General features: G+C 33.0%; 1 protein-coding gene across 1 annotated transcript; it reads right to left on the bottom strand.

Annotated features, from left to right (window-relative positions):
• Positions 1 to 12,301: 12,301 nt before the first annotated feature.
• Positions 12,302 to 13,466, bottom strand: LOC120165014 (dof zinc finger protein DOF5.4-like). Its single transcript, XM_039174614.1, has one exon. The coding sequence runs from the start codon at positions 13,386 to 13,388 to the stop codon at positions 12,450 to 12,452; it is 939 nt and encodes a 312-aa protein (XP_039030545.1). The 5' UTR covers positions 13,389 to 13,466; the 3' UTR covers positions 12,302 to 12,449.
• Between the last annotated feature and the right edge of the window lie 5,177 nt (positions 13,467 to 18,643).

Below are 18,643 nucleotides of genomic sequence, written 5' to 3'. Positions count from 1 at the left end.
AGAATCTAAAATTAGTCTTCTAACTCATAGCTGTGAAATTTTCAGGATGAAACCAGATGAAGATATCAAAGCTATGACGGATAGATTCTCCACGATATGGAGAAATCATTCTAAATGACAAGCTTGTAAGGAAGTTAGTTTACTCTCTTCCGAAAGCTTGACAATCAAATAAGACATTGATCATCGAGGCTAAAAATTTAAAATCTTTAACCCTCGATGAGCTTATTGGTTCTCTCCTCACACATGAAATGATGCTACAAGAAGAGGTAGACCTTGAGAAAATAGACGAGCCAAAGAATGAGATAGAGAAGAAGACAAACATTGGAGTTGCTCTTAAATCCACAAAGGATGAGCATGATTCGGATGAAGATGACGATGATGAGGAAATGGCATTATTTGCCAAACAGTTCAGAAAATTAATGAGGCCCAACCGAGGAAGAAAATTCAAACGAAACGAAGGCTTCAAAAATGAACCGAAGGAGAAAGACCCTATTATTTGCTATGAGTGCAAAAAATTGGGTCATGTCAAATATGATTGCCCGCAATTGAAGAAAAAAGGTCAATCCAAGAAGAAGCACAAGGCTCATGTGGCTACATGGAGCGATGATGAAGGTTCTGAGGAAGAGGAACAAGAAGTAGCAAACTTGTGCTTGATGGCCATCGAGGAAAACTCTCAGGTAACCTCTAACTTATCTAATTTTGAAGATTACTCTTATGATGAGTTAATAGAGGAATATACTGGGTTGGCTTCGGATTATGAGAAATTATTTTTAAAATACAAAGATGATATTTTAAAATTGAAAATGAAAAAAAAATCTCATATCCAAGACCAACAATGATCTTGAAAGTAAAATTAAAGATTTGCAAATCAAACTAAATGAGTTTGAAAAGAAAAATTCTGATTTGAATAATTTACTTTCAAAGGTCAATGATGATCATCAAAGGAAAATTGATGATCTTAAAACTTCTTTTGATAAAGTTGGAATAAAATGTTTTGAAAATGGAGAAATTTCAAAATCCAACTTTGTTAGAAAAAGTTCTAAACACTACAATCATAGAGGTCCCCAAAGAACCTCTAATGGAAAAATAGCTAGAAGTATATGGGTTCTTAAAGAACTCATTACTACTAAAGATAAGGATATCCTACATAAGTGGATACCTAAGGGGTCTAGAATTTTTAAGTACTAATGAATATGGACCCAAAAGAAATTGGGTACCAAAAATAAAAAATTAATCTATGTTTGTAGGGAATGGAGCATTGCTACAAGGCACGAGAAACAAGTTCAAACTCATGGTACCTTAATAGTGGATGCTTAAGACACATGATCGGAGACAAGAGTCGGTTTATAGAGCTTAGCGTCAAAAATGGAGGAGATATGACTTTTGGTGATAATTCAAAAGGTCACATTGAAGGTATAGTCACTATAGGTAATACCTCTTCTATACAAATCAATAATGTTTTATATGTGAATAGATTAAAGCATAATCTATTGAGTATTAGTCAATTATACGACAAGGGATTCAATGCCATGTTTGAAACTAATGGTTGTAAAGTCATTGACATTGCATCTAATCAGATTATGCTTGTTGGCCATAGAATAGGAAACATATACATGGTGCATTTAGATTCTATAGATATGACTAATTTATGCCTAGTTGCTAAGGATGAGCATGATAGTTGGTTATGGCTTAGGAGACTAAGACATGTCAGTATGAGTGTTTTGCAATGATTAATTCAAGGAGATTTAGTAAGAGGGTTGCCTAAACTAAAATTTGATAATGATAAAATCTGTGATGCATGTGCTAAAGGAAAACAAAAGCGAGTTTCTTTTAAATCCATTAATGATGTATCCACTAGTAGAGTATTACAATTGATCTATTTAGATCTTTTTGGGCCATCTAGAACCACTATCTTGGGTGGAAAAAAATATGCATTTGTCTTGGTAGATGACTATTCTAGATATACTTGGGTTCTATTCTTAAGTACTAAAGATAAAGCATTAGAAAAATTCATCACGTTTTCAAAAGTAATCCAAAATGAAAAAGGTTACTCTATAACTAGTGCTAAGAGTGATCATGGAACTGAATTTGAAAATCTTGGATTTACTGAGTTTTGTAATTCTAATGGTATTAGTCATAACTTTTCAGCACCTAGAACCCCTCAATAAATGGAGTTGTTGAGGGGAAAAATCGAACTCTAGAAGAAATGGCTAGAACCATGCTCTGTAAAAACAATTTGCCAAAATATTTTTGGGCTGAAGCCACAAATACCGCTTGTTATGTTATTAATCGAGTAATGATTAGGCCAATTTTAAAGAAAACTCCATAAGAATTTTTCAAAAATAAAAAGCCTAACATTAGTTATTTTCATCTTTTTGGATGTAAATGTTTGTTTTAAACAACGGTAAAGAAAATCTTGGCAAATTTGATGCTAAAAGTGATGAAGGAATTTTTCTAGGTTATTCCTTAAATTCTAAAGCTTATTGGGTATTTAATAAAAGAACTTTAGTTGTAGAAGAGTCTATAGATACTATTTTCGATGATAATCTCCTTCTGATGATGGATTCTTGTGTGAATGATGATATAGGTATTATACACACAAATGACGTTAGACATGACGTTGGAGAACCATCATCAAAGAAAGAGACAAAAGATGAGGAAACTCAGAGAATCCAACCATTGAAGAAAGGGAAGTCTCTTACCCAAGAGAGTACAACTATGTCAAGGATGGTGAAATAATAGGTGATCCATCAAAAGGGGTAACAAATCGATATTTTCTTAGAAATATATGTAATTATGTTGCATTTACCTCATGCATAGAGCCGAAGAATATTAAAGAAGCATTAAATGATGAACATTGGATTAATGCTATGCAAGAAGAGTTAAATCAATTTGAGAGAAGTAAAGTATGAACATAGTTGAAAGGCCTAGTAATAAATCTACTGTAGGTACTAGATGGGTGTTTAGGAATAAGCTTGATGAAAGTGGTAATATAATGAGGAACAATGCTAGACTTCTTGCTCAAGGCTATACTCAAGAAGAAGGCATAGACTATGATGAAACATACATTCCTATAGCTAGAATAGAAGCAATTAGAATGTTATTAACATTTGCATGTTTCAATGAATTTAAATTATATCAAATGGATGTTAAAAGTACATTTTTAAATGGTTTTATAAAAGAAGAAGTGTATGTGGAACAACCTCCAGGTTTTGAAGATTCAAAATTTCCAGATCATATTTTTAAATTAACAAAAGCACTTTATGGTTTAAAACAAGCTCCTAGAGCTTGGTATGAAAGATTGTCAAATTTTTTAATTGAAAAAGGTTTTTCAAAAGGGAAGGTTGACACTATACTGTTTTTAAAGCATAAAGGTAAAGATTTATTAGTAGTTCAAATTTATGTTGATGATATAATATTTGGTTCTACTAATGATACTCTTTGCCAAGAATTTTCTAAGCTAATGCAGAGTGAATTCGAGATGAGCATGATGGGGGAGATCTCATTTTTCTTGGGACTCCAAATCAAGCAAAGAAAAGATGACATCTTCATCAATCAAGCAAAATACGTCAAGGATATGCTTAAGAAGTTTGGATTGGAAAATGGGAAACCTCATGTTACCCCAATGAGCTCTTCTACAAAACTTGACAAAGATGAAGGAGGTAAATGTGTGAATGTTAAATTGTATAGGTCATTGATTGGCTCTTTGCTTTATCTAACCATAAGAAGACCGGACATTATGTTTAGTGTTTGCTTATGTGCTAGATTTCAATCATGCCCTAAGGAATCACATTTACTAGCTGTTAAGAGAATCTTTAGATACCTTAAAGACACTCCTAGTTTAGGACTTTGGTATCCTAGAGACTCTACCTTTAGCTTGCATGCCTTCTCTGATGCGGATTATGGAGGATGCAAAATAGATAGGAAAATCACCTCCAGTACTTGTCAATTCCTAGGAAATATGTCGATTTCATGGTTTTCAAAGAAACAAAATTGTGTTGTATTATCTACCACTGAAGCACAATACATTTTAGCGGGTAGTTGTTGTGCACAAGTTTTATGGATGAAACAACAACTTTTAGATTATGGAATTGAAGTATGTATCATACCTATCAAGTGTGACAATACTAGTGTTATTTGTCTAACTAAAAATCCCATCCAACACTCTAGAACTAAGCATATTGAAATTATACATCATTTTATTAGAGATCATGTCGCTAAAGAAGATATAGTTCTAGAATATGTTGATACTTTGCATCAATTAGCAGATATTTTTACAAAACCTTTAGATAAAGAAAGATTTTGGAAACTTAGGAGAGAATTAGGTTTAACTAACCTAACTTCACTTAGTGTTTAAAATAATTTTAGCACTTTTAATTTAGATTGAAAAATGCTTATAAAAATAACACTTTTGATTGCGTTCTTTTCCATTAGTTAGGGGGAGTTTATGATTCTTAGTGAGAATTAATTATATGTTCAAATAATGTTTAAGGATAAATTTAATTGATTGATTAAACATAGTTAATTTTCAATCTATAAGTTGCAAATACCACTAGAACTAATTAATTTAGCATTTTGACTGCTTAAAACGGATTTTTGACATTTTTGTGCTTAATTCATCGATACACTAAACAGTGCATCGGTGCATCCCTTGAATGTGCATCGATACATCATGAAAATGCACCAATGTACTCCTTGAATGTGTATCGATGCACTCTGTTGTGCATCGATACACCCGTCGGGTTTTGGGTTTATTTTTCTTATATTTTCAAAACCCCTAAACTCTAAACCTCTCTACTGCTGCACTCCTCTCTCACCCTACTCTCTAAAATGGCTTCAAACTAAAGAAATTCAATCGGAATCCTCTTGCATTTCAACTTCATTCCTGCTACTATCATTAAATCGTGCAAAACATCATCTCATTCTTACTCAAATCCAAACTTCAAGGTAATATTTTCTAAAACCCCTGTTTTATTGTGTTTTGAACTTAGGATTAATTTTGGTTAGTTTTAGGTTGAACAAATTATCGGGCATTGATTGTTTAGTGTTTAGAAACTAAACTTTACAACCAATTTCGTAAAAAACACACAATTTTTCAAATTATTTTTAAATTTTGAAATAAAAAAATCGAAAATTATTAGTTTAATTGATGTTTTTAATTCAATTATGTTGTTTTTATGGAAACTATATGTATTATGATTGTCAAAAATTATTTTCAAATAGTTTTCAAAACTTTGCCCATTAGGATTCGGTTTAGAGAACCTTGACTATTGCGGACTCAATTGAGTTTTAGGGTTGATTATATTGCATACATGTGTTTCAAAATTGCAGGTATCCATCCTATTTCGATTTCTTAAACCATGTCAAATCCTAAACGTCCTAGGTCGTCTTCGAGTCGCTCAAGTCAAAACTGAGCGTCCATTCCTCCTCCACCACAAAATCCAAACCCAAACGAACCCGAATTTACCATTCTCAACTCTTGCGTCAACTAACCCGGTCGTCGTCGAGATGAATTATATGATAGGTTCGTTAGTCATTTCCAATCGTACAAAATCTGAGAAAAACGTATCCCTTCCATTCAAGCAATGGAGGATATTAACTTCGAATATCTTCCTATCCTTCGATCTTGGAAGTTTGATAAATTATGCCAAATTAAGCCCATTGTCTATTAATAATTAGTCTGCATTTTCTACTCCAATGCGGTCTGTGTCCAAAATGCACGTCAATCCGAAACTATAGCAATTAGATCCTACCTTTTAGGTCAAACCATTTATATTGACTCGGACACAATCGCTAATGTATTTGGTTTAGACAATGATGGGATAGATAATGAGAGAGATATTGTGGTAACTCCCTATCAATCTAATGGTAGTGTTAGTACCTTACGAACTCACCATGAGAGATTCCTTCATTTAATGATCTCTTGGTGGTTTAGACCATCCGGAGGTAGGTACTCTTCCCTTAGGGTCATAGATTTATGGTGGATACATTGTATCCAACATAATAAGAAAATTAATTTTCCAAAAATTATTTTTGGTGAGCTTGTCGATACCGTAAATGTTATTCCTTCTAAAAATATAGAAACTTTAGTTTACGATTGTCTTCTTTCTAATATATTTATCAAACTAGGGCTTAAGGTCTCGGTTGATATTCCTATCCTCTTCAGAACCAAATTAATCTTACTTCCTTAAAGAAATCGGGATGGAAAAAGGATAAAGAAATGGGTCAATGGGTTTATCGTCCCACTGAGCAAACTCCGGGAGCTAGCTCTTCATGAGTTCCTCCTCCACTCACACCGGCAGCGGACGATGATACGGAGTTTCAGTAACTAATGCAAGATATCGACGACATTGACGATGAAGCACCCGAGGACGCGTTGCCACAGCAAGAGGATCAAACGTCTCCATATTTTTTATCATTCTTAGAGTTGTTTGATCTGAGGTTTGCATCCATGGAGTCCCATCTCACTGCTATAGAGGCTAGACAACAGGAGATGAACAATCGTTTAGATTCGTTCACACTCGAGATGCGAGCACGATACCACCTCCTCCCAATCCTCCTATGGTTTAGACCTTGCCTTGCTCTGCTTTAGTTTGCTTGAATTGAACTTCAAACTTATTGTTAAAACTTTTGATGATTTTGGATTGTTATGGATGTTGAATGTTTGAACTTGAATGCTTTGGATGTTTGAACTTAATATATATATATATATATATACATATATATATTCAGTTTGTTTGAATTTGATATTAATTTTTGCATCATTTACATCATAATAGAATATGACCAATTCTGCCATTTCGCATTCGTTTATGAATATTGAGTTATGAAAACTAATGGCTAACCTCTCTCTTATTTTTTATCTTAGCAGCTTAAGCTATATTTATTTAAAATCATTTGGCTAAATTTTCAAGACCCTTGTTTAAAAACGTTTTAGAGTCTTTTTTATTTAACAAAAAGGGGGGAGAAGATGTGTCATAGTAAAGGGGAGTAAGGGAGTAATTAGTAATTTTACAAAATTTCTTTTAAAAAATGTGTTACAAAGAAAATCTTAAAATTTTCTTAAATTTTTTGTTATATCAAAAAGGGGAGATTGTTGAAAACATTTTGATGTTTCGATATAACAAATTAAGTATAAATGAATTTTAAGATTTTATAAATCATTTTCAAAGTATATTCGATTTAATTATTCAAATATCACAAATATTACTCCAAGGATTTCAAAGGTCAATTTCAAATCTTACTAAAGTGTAAAATTGTGTTTCATACTTAAAATATTTTTTGAAATAATTTTCACAAAGTATTTCGAACAAAAACGAGCCAAAATATAAATTTTTCAAAGTAGTGTACCGATGCACCATCTAATGCATCGATGCACTCTTGAATAAATTGAATTCCGAGTGCATTTTGTGTACCGATGCACAAGGCATGCATCGATGCACTCTTGAATGTTTTGAAACATCGAATTGATTTTGTGTACCGATGAACATATCATGCATCGATGCACTCCAGGCTTTTTTGAAACATCGAATGCAATTAATGCATCGATGCACTCCTAGTGTATCGATGCACAAAGTCTTATTACGGTCGAAATATTTGAATTTTACACATAGTGTACCGATGCACCTTGTATATGCATCGATGCACACATGCTCCCAACTGTTTTATTAATAGATAATTACACTATAACGGTTCTATTGATTTCACCAATGATCCCCAACGTTCAGAAGTGATCCAAGGTGTATTTCAACAAGCTTAGGAGCCATTGATCAATAACAAGAAACAACAATTGAGAGAGAATCAAAGAGAAAGCTTTAAAACATCAAGTTTGAGCTATTCAAGCATATTTTTCATTCAATATTCATTTTGCTTTCAAAAACACCATTTGTACTCAATTGTATTCATTCTTGAGTGTTCTTTCTTTGTTCTAGAATTGTGCAAACAATTTACCTTGTGAGTTTTTCTGTAAGTTTGCGAAATTTGTATCATTCTCTTTGGGAGAGAGTGTTCTCAAGAATTTGGGGTATAATTCTTGAGGGATTTGTAAGGTTACACTTTGTCCTCAAAAGAAAGACAAATTAGTGAATTTGTGGAAAATCCTTAGTGTAGATAGCTAAGGTAGTGAATGTAGACTTATGTTGAGAAAGTCGAACCACTCTAAATCGCTGTACAATTATTTTCTATTTTCTGCAAAAGCTTTCACCGAAATTTTTATTGTCAATTCACCACCTCTTGGCCGATTCGTCGATCTATTAACTCAACACTATACTCTTTTAAACTATATCATCCATAAAAATAAAGAAACACCATTTTGTGAGGGAAATCCATGAAAACATCTCCTTGCTATAAAGGAAATACATTTTCAATAATTGTTCGTACAAAATGATTTGATTTTTCTTATAAAAATAATTATAATTTTTAGGTTAAATAAACGGCTTTATTCGATAAAATATGGTTTGAGCTCTTTAATTTTGTGTACTCGCTGCATTTATCACTTGTCATCAAATTTTTATTTCCTTATTTGCAAAACCAACATTGTTTTAGTTTTTTTTTTTTTTGAAAATTGAGATCTTTTAAATAAATTCGAATGAATAGAATGATCGTAATTTAAATATATTTTCGAGTTTGTAATTTTCCAACATTTAGACATTATATAATCGTTTAGGTACTAAACTTGGGCGTTGTGGGGTGCTCACCCTTCCCCACAGGTAATCAACTCCCGAACTCTTAAAAATGAATTTTTGGTAAAACGCATACCATTTTTCGTCTTTTTAATGATTTTTCTGAACTCGATAAAATGATATTTTAGATATCCAACCTACCTAATTTAAAGGTTGATGGAGACTCCAAAATCAAATTATTTCAAACCTAAAGTTCATCATCTTTCCCCGAATTAATTTTTTTAAGTCTAACAAATCTCCGAGGGAAACGTTATGACAAATAGCACTTCCAGTTCTCATTCTTTTGCTTTTCCCATGTAACGTGTTCCCTCTACATCATTTTTCATTGTGCTTTTCTCAGTTATCCCGAAAAACAACAATGGCTGATTGTGAAACTGTAAGAATGGCGGAAGCTGACCCGAGACGGCCTAGGAAGCACCAAAGTTGGAGAACCTGTTGTCTCTGCTGTGTGTGACTCTTCAATTGCTTCTTTCCTTTAACAGTAAATCTAATAAAACATTCAATTTTCACGTGTGTACTATGCAGGATTCCGAAAACATCATGCTTTTCAACAATGGTGTAAAAAACAAGTAGGACAATGATTGTCTTTTGTCTCTTTGTACTGTCAATGACCGCTACATTTCTCATCTGCTATTCCAGATTTGCAAGACAAGTTTTACCTGAGAATCAATAATGTTCAGCAATGGTGCTTTTGAGTCCGGAGGTGACTTAAAAAAAACGGCAGTCATGCTCGATTATGACGGAAATGGACATAGACAGAGACGGTCGTAGGCAAGGCTGAAACTCCCTTGCTGCTTACGGCATTCCATATGGAAGAGTGTATTGTCCCAGAGTGCGTTGCTGCTTCCTTTCATTTTCATGCCATAACTATGCTTTCATCTCACATGTCCAGCTAAGATGTGGTAACTTGTGTCGCCTTTGACGAGCAAATCAACGCCGCCTCTTTACTTTCAGATCTTTGTACACATTTGGATATTGTGAGATTCACAGTTGTTTTCTCAGAAAGCAAGTGATTATATTTATCTTCTTCTCATTTGAACAGGGATGACAATCGGAAAGGGCGATTTTGTGCTCATGCCGACAACAACCCGGTTTTTTATCGATAAAAACACAAAACCTTTTAGCCTTGAATTTATCTGGGGGGATAAATCCAACCTTGACTCGACGCTAAATTTTTTTAATGAAAAACCAGTCCATCCAATCTCAAACCCTGATTTTCAAAAGAGAATACCCCAGTAGCCTGTAGGATTATGCATTTGCTGGTCTCACACTTGCCTCAGCTGCAGATCTGTAACGTCAACAAGTTGATCAAATTCTTTAAATTTGATGGCAAGAAAATGAAACCAATTCAAGTTTAGTCTATTTGTGTAAGAAATTGAATCAGGAGACACGGTATCAGTTGCATCAGACACAGTAAATTCACAATGATCCATCTAGTGAGGATGCTTACTAACTTCTGGCACATCAAAATCAGTGACCAAGATCACGTAGGAAGGCGTCATTGAGTGAAGGACCACCTCCATGTGCCAACCTTTTGAGGTGCTAGCTTTCAATCTCCATCTATGGCCACAGTGTTGAGAGAAATCTCTAAATGATCCTTCCATTTGGCTATCAAGGCAACGTTCGCGCCCAATCGTCTATGTTGGTCTTCAACTGACTGCTTACTCAGATATTTCACCTTCACTACTTCACCAATTATAGCAAACTCAAAGAATATTAAGAAAAATGGAGAAATCTTTGACCTTGTGAAAAATCAATGATCTCACTGAGAGAGAGAGAGAAATAGACACCCCAAATTCTGACTATTCTGAAGTCGAGCCAGGTCGAAACTCAAACGGGAAAATCTCTGCCGTTTATCACTTGACCATAGACTTTTGCTGCTCCTGAAGGAAATCTATATCATGCTGGTTGGGGGCATCTGTTTAAAACAAAAATGGCAGATTGGCAATGGCAGCTCCCATGATTATAAACTGTCAAGCCAAACTCGGTCATGTTTCTCTATCAGGGCGTCTCATAGCAATGGCCAACGTTTTCATTTCTTGTCCTTCTTCTAAAATTTAATTCACACAACTCTGAGATTGATGGTACAGTAATGATGTATTGTACATTAAAGGACAACTTAAAATGAAAAATTATTCATGTATAGTTCAGAGTACAATGAATTGAGATCTGAGAAAAAGGAACATATATTATAACTACCCTAGAATGAAAATATATGTCCAAGGTTCTTCAAAAATTGAATATGATCTTTCAAGCTTAAACGAATAGACAATGAAGTTTCGATTAAGCAAAGGTGGTTTTGAGCTGTAAATTTTGACCGACCACAGGACCCATGAGCATCAACATTTGGCCAAACTTGAAGGACAGCAGAGGAGCAGGTCCAGGACCAGTAGTGGTCCACCCTAACTCCTACCCAAGTTGATGATGATAACCCTCCCTAAGTTTAGACTTTGTAGCAAAGGCAATCTTCTTATCATTGTTTTGGTAAGGAGATAGCCGCCCAAAACTTAACCCCCCCCCCCCTCCAAGTCTAGTTTTGCAAAGATGTCGATTTCCACCTCCATATGGGACCACAAAAAAAATCCTCACCTAATTTAACCCCCACTACTTCCACACCTTACCCAAAAGTCCAATGGTTCAAAACCACACATTTAATGCGCACAAATGATTCAAAGAAACCACTGAAACCCCATCCCATTCTAGTGCATCATCAATCAATCATGCTTTCATCGACAGGGCATTGATTTATAATTAAGATGCAATGCGACAGTGTGACATGGGAAATTCACTTTCCCACCAGATGAGTCGTGAATCCGAAAAGATCAAGAGAACACACAAAACTGATTCATGACTTATCTGGTAGTGGGCGGAGTGAGAACTAAGACCACCTCTCCCCGTACCCTGACCCCATTCCTTCATCAACACTGTCATCATCGTCGTCATCATCATGAATATATTGAATCAAAAAATAATGATCATAATATCACTGCATACCAGGACGAACACTACAAAGAGTGGTGAAGGAAGGATAAACCGACCCTCCGCTCCGTCAGGGTGGAGGTGGTCAACCTGGCCCGGTGTCTCGTCACCTCCCACGGTGGAGTCATAATCACGCATGGGACTAGTCACTAACTCCTCCAGGACCCGCCAAAAACTACTTCCCTACCAATTCTATCTTTCATACACAAGGACCATAGGAGTAGTCGTACGCTCTTAACAGTTTCTATCCTATCTCTTCCTCCATTAATATACTAATATACTTAATTAATTAATTAAAACTGAGATTACTGATGATGCTGATGCTGATGACTACCATTAATACCATGCACAAAGCTAAAAATAAAACTATCAATAGAAAAACAACGGACACTATTTTTTTTCTCAATATTGTGATCAATTTAACTTGGAGTTCAGATACATCAAAATAGTAAAAATCATAGTAATAACATGTAGACAACAAAGGAAATGAAGCAGAGCATGTAAATACAAGAAAGAATCAAACTGGTTGGAGAAATCACCCAAATAAAACTTCATTTCTATAAAAATGAAAGAAAATATTTAAAATTTTACAAAAGGAAGAAACAGTTACATTCATATACCCATATAACTCTATAGATTACACACTTTTGACGATATTATCACAATTAATAAAGGAAAAGTAAGGTTAAATCCTACCTTAACCCTTGAGGCGTTCTTTGATTATTTTTTAAGCTTTGTAGTAAAAATAAATAATTGGAAAGGGGGGATGGGGAAGGAGTCAGAGATAATTTACGGGAGATAGAGAGTATGATGGTCTTCATTAGTCCACTGAGCTTGACTCCAATATGCCTTATCAAGATCGTCAGGAAGATCAAACAACCCTTGATCTCCATTCCGTTGCCAATCCAACGCTCCAACTCCATTCCCTGATCTACTAGCCATATTCGATAGCTCAACCTGCACCGTCTGATCAAGAAATCCCCCCGTGAATTCCTCCCCTCCCACGCTCATCATCTTTTGTTGCTGATGCTGTTGCTGCTGCCACTGTCCATCATTTAATAACTTGTCAAAACCAAACGACAACGTTTCATCGTTTGATGATGTAATCAAACTCGTAAAACCCCCAATTCCTGAAAATATCCCGCAGTCCGATCCTTGTTCCAGCAATTCTGGCTCGAACCCTAAATTATTAGGATTTCCATAAAACTTCGGCTCGCTTACATTTATCAAGTTAGCATGAGAAGTTATCACCGGCTCCGCCTCCGCTGTGCCACCACCATAACCGTTGTTGTTAACGTTGCTTTTGTTGTTGTTGTTAGTCACTGCAGCGTTGGAATTCGTTGCGGTGAGACTCGAACACTCGCTGCTAGAATGAGAATTCGCTTTAGCTTGCTCAAGGTGTTGTTGCTCTGGGTGCGGCAAAGACGAGGCAACAACCGTGGTGGTTTCTGATGAAGCTTTGGTTTTCGTGCGCTTGGCCTTGCGGCAACCACCGCCGACGGGGACGTTACGGAGGATGCCACCGTTCGTCCAGTAACGACGGCAGCTCTTGCAGAAATGACGTGGCTGAGAGAAGTTGTAGTTGTTGTAGTAACAGAATTTTGTGTTGAGAGAGTCGCAACGTGGACACTTGAGTGTTTGGTGGCTGTGCGGCCGTAGCCTTCTTTCTCCGCCGCCGTGGCCGCCGCTAAGTATGCAGCCACCGTCGATCGAGTGGATTTCTTGCATTACTCGCAACAATTTTCGCTCCAAAATTTAAAAAGGAAAACAAATCAAGAGCAAAGTTTCTGGTAAACTCGGCGATGAATGAAGATCGTCCCGTAAAGATCGCTTTGCATATCCTTTAGTAACGATTTCCAATTACCAAATTAACCCTTTTCGAAAAATTAAATTACGTGAACTGTACCGTACAGTTAGGAAAGTACGAAATTGGGCTTGGTAATCTCAAGTTACGTATGTACGATGAATATATGTGACCATACGTAATTTTTGAAAGAGAAAATAACTTAGTGATTAAAAATGTCTTATAATATACGATTTTAATCAAATTTTTTTGGATTTGTCAAAATGACCAACTAAATCGCAATGCGATCGATAATTCGCAACGCGATCTCCGGTATCGCAAATCAGTTTCCAGATTCGTAACGCGAACTTCGACTATCGCATTGCGATTTACATATTCGCATTGCGATAGTCGAAGTTCGCGTTGCGACAGTCGAAGTTCGCGTTGCGATTTATTACAAATTCGTTGCGATAGTCCAAGTTCGTTGCGATTTATTCCAAATTCGTAACGACTGATGGTATTGCATTTGTTTCTTAAGAATTTTCTCTAAAAAGATAGTACTCGCGTGGACGTGTCGAAGACACGTATTACCACAACCACGACCACGACCACGACCCGAGACGAGACGAGACGGACAGCGGCAGCGGCGGCGTGCGAGAGTCCCCTTGTTCTCTATCACTCAACAAGGAAGTGGGAAAGCCAAGCCTTAAATACCATTCCCAATAGTATTTCCAATAATATGTGGGATTGAGCATTACCAACACTTGTTTCCAATACTATGTGATTATTCATGAAACAATTAACAATCATGCACCTTAAAACAACTAAATCACCAACCAATTGCATTAGTATTATACGATTAAATATGTCATAATTAAAAGTCAATCTACAATCAATCGCGATTATTGTAATTTTAAGCAAAACATTCAAAAACAATTGCATCACTCGCGAGAATAAAAAAAAATTGTTATCGTACAATTACAATCAATTGAAAATAAATTAGAATTGCATGAAAACTAAACGAACCACAAATACTTTTCATACAAATACTAAAGTCATTAACTATAATTCACAAATAATATCACTATTTAAGGCTCAATCCCACATAGTATTGGGAACAAGTGTTGGTAATGCTCAATCACACATAGTATTTGAAACACTATTGGGAATGGTATTTAAGGCTTGGCTTTCCTACTTCCTTGTTGAGTGATAGAGAACAAGGGGGACTCTCGCGGGCCGCTGCCGCCGCCGTCGTCCGTCTCGTGGTCGTGGTCGTGATAATACGTGTCTTCGACACGTCCGCGCGAATACTATCTTTTTAGAGAAAATTCTTAAGAAACAAATGCAATACCACCAGTCGTTGCGATTTTGGACTATCGCAACGAACTTGGAATAAATCGAAACGCGAACTTCGACTATCGCAACGAACTTGGAATAAATCGCAACGCGAACTTGGACTATCGCAACGCGAACTTGGAATAAATCGCAACGCGAACTTCGACTATCGCAACGAACTTAGAATAAATTCGTTGCGATAGTCCAAGTTCGCGTAGCGATTGTCGATGTTCGCGTTGCGAATCTGGAAACTAATTTGTGATACCGGAGATCGCGTTAAGAATTATCGATCGCATTGCGATTTAGTTGGTCATTTTGACAAATCCAAAAAAAATAGTTAAAATCGTATATTATAAGGCATTTTTAGTCACTAAGGTTATTTTCTCTTTTTGAAATATTATGACTCAACTCAATTGATTTTGGTCAGAATGATAAGATCTACATAAATAATATTTTTTGTTTTTATTTACTTTTTACATTTTAACTTTTAATATTTTAAATTTTTAATTAAAATATTATTTTTTAAAAATTATTAGTTAATTAACGATCAATATGTTACTGGTATAATATTTTATATATGCTTAATTAATTATATGATATATGTCGATGACATAATTATTTTGGACATAATGATAAGATTTATATAAATAATTATTTTCATTTTCATTTATTTTTTACATTTTAACTTTTAATATTTTAATTTTTATCAAAATATTATTATTTTTAATTTATTATTAATTAATTAATGATCAACATATTACTGACGTAATATTATCACATGTATTTAATTAATAATATGATATATATCACGTCACTTAAAAGTAATGACATGACATATAAAAACGTGGTTGTAAATGTTTGGGATAATTTTATTATTATGTGTTCTTTTTAATAGTTTATAGTAATTACAAAATAATATATATTATCCTTTTTGGTTATTGATAATAAAAATACATCTTATAAACGAAACTGTTTAAACGTAGGATATTTAGGAAGAATAACATTTCCTTTTATCATTAAGGTCCAATTGATAATAAAAATACATCTTACAAACATAATTTCTTAAAAAGTAAAACATTTAGAAAGAACAACACTTCTTTTTATTATTATGGTTGTTTGATATGATTCGCTAATAAACCCTCTATCATGTACGTAACTTATTACGTAGAATTTATAATTAGAATTTTTATTTATGGAAAAATTTTCATTTAAATTTTATATTCCTTTTTGAAAAAAAGGCATTTTTTTATTTCTCAAAATTGATTTTTATTTATATTAGAAAGAGTGAACTTTGAGGGACTAATCCATTACCATCTTCAACTTACCTATATACACTTTAAGTCGCTACCTCGTATATAATATATAGAAAATATATGCACGAATCAAACTATTTTAGTAAATAAACAAATTATTGTTATTTTTAGAGGTTATGTATTTGAGCATCAGGGACTACAACAGAGTTATTAAACATTTATTATCAAATGATTTATAGTATTTAGAACAAATATTATTTTATAATCACATTAACTTAATCAAAATATATATACAAGAACATTATTTGATACACATATTGTGTAAACTTTAGTTTAAATTTTACAGAAATCTAACTATTTTAATATCTTGTGTACTAGTTATAATTTATTGTTTGAGTTTAGGATATTAGGATTTAGAATTTAGAGTTTATATTTAAGGTTTATAGTTTTAGATTTTAGGGCTTGAGATTAAATAAGGTTTAAGATACTTTAACACGAATTTAAGATGGTTAGATGAATGAAAATATAATATTAAGATTAAGAAAAGAAAATGAGGAGAAGTTTATAAGGGAAAAAGAAGAGTAAATTATCTTCAATTTAAAAAATTTTAATCTCACTCAATAAAATTAGTTAATTCAATATTCTTAAATTAGTAAAAATTTTAAAAATTATACACTGATTTAGGCTCATTGGATTAAACAAATTCAATGATTGAGAATAAGACATACTCTCATTAGTCACTTTTTTACTCAAAAATCTTATCATTTTTAATTATTAATCTTTATCATTAATTTTATTTAAATAACTAGTCGTAAATCACTATAAAATTTGAATTTTGCATTATATAACTAGATTTTACCTCTTTATATACATATCAAAAAACCTCACTCAAGAAGTGATGGATGTATGTTTTAAATGTCCACTCTAAAATTTAAATTTTCTTTAATTTATTATTTATTTTTTTAATTGTATTCACTTCAAAATTTTATATTTTTATGTTATTATATATATATATATATATATATATATATATATATATCCGCTCTTAAATATTTTTGGATCTGTCGGTATATTAAAAAATACGACTCACAAATCCCAACATAAAATGGCATGATCCGTTGAAATGCGGGGATGGTGTTCGGCTACGTATGTATGTTACCACGAAATATCTATACCCCAGTCACCATCTTCTTCAAACATTGCAATAATAAAAACATAATAATTGGTCTCCATCTAGCTTTTGGACAAACCCTACTTTCCCATCCATTAAACAGTTCCCACACTATGCCATTTCACTAATCTTTTATATATAATTGCTAAGAAAACGTCAATTTAACCTTTCAATATCGACCGTAGAGGCCTTTTAGAATGAATCCCACCCGAAATTAATTTTTTTATAAAACACTCATAAATGAAAAGTTTTTAATCTAATATATATAAATTTTATATTTATTATTAATAAAAAATATATTTAATAAAATTATGGGAAATATATATTATACGAATTAATTTAATTAAATTTTGTATTGAATATTGAAATATTTAGCTAAAAGTGGCTTCCATCAAACACAATATATATATATATATATCACAATGTGTAATTAGATTTACTAATTTTAAACATGGAATGATTATAATTGATATAAATATACAAATGAATGATTATTCGATACATTAATAGAAATATATTGTATATTTTAATTTTATGTGATGGATTAAGAAACAAATATGTGTCTATATATTTATTTAAATATAATTAAAGGTACATGACAATTTATTAACTTCTCATATGGAATTAAAAAAATTTATGTCGAATAATTATCCTATAAAACATATTAAATTTTACACAAAATAAAATATTAATATATCTAAATTTATATAAATATACAGTAGCAGATCTTAGCAAATGCTTTAGGATAATTGAAATTTTAAAAAATAAGATTTAATTAAAAATTTTAAAGTTTTGATAGACTTAATTAAAATTCTTTTAAAATATGATATAATTAAAATTTTCAACAAAAATGACTCATTATGATCCATCACTATTAATATGCAATATCTTTGTAATAAAATCTCGTGTTTACGTATTATAAAACTCCAAATCTTAAATACACATATAATGAGATTTAAATTAAAATTAAATTAGAATAAAAGCTCGTATTAACATATATAAAACTTGGGGATATTTATTTTATCATTGAATCAAATCCTCGTTCTAATACCTTCAATTATTTTTGGAATAAATACAAAATAAAATTAAATCAAAATCAAGATTGAAAGGACCTAATGGTTTATTGTAAGTGATCACATGCACATGGGACAGTTGTGGGGATGGTCTTCCGGTACTTGTTCACATCTACCTCTCTTTTTCTTTCAAATTTCAATTTTGAAAGCTTCCGACTAAGTTAGGGCAAATTACACCGTTTAATACTACAACTATCATTTTTGTTCCATTTGAATCGCACAACATTATACTTTTAAAAATTAAAATCTAATGTTACATTTTAGTTTTATTTTGGCCGCTCGTTGTTAAAAGAAAATAACATAACTATTGATGTGATATTAAAAAAATTAATGATGATTTAGTATTATTCTATGATGGCACGTTAGCA

The sequence above is a fragment of the Hibiscus syriacus genome, unplaced genomic scaffold, assembly GCF_006381635.1.
Source record: "Hibiscus syriacus cultivar Baekdansim isolate YM2019G1 unplaced genomic scaffold, ASM638163v2 tig00111566_pilon, whole genome shotgun sequence".
Lineage (NCBI taxonomy): Eukaryota > Viridiplantae > Streptophyta > Magnoliopsida > Malvales > Malvaceae > Hibiscus > Hibiscus syriacus.
This window is presented reverse-complemented; position numbering and strand designations above follow the sequence as displayed.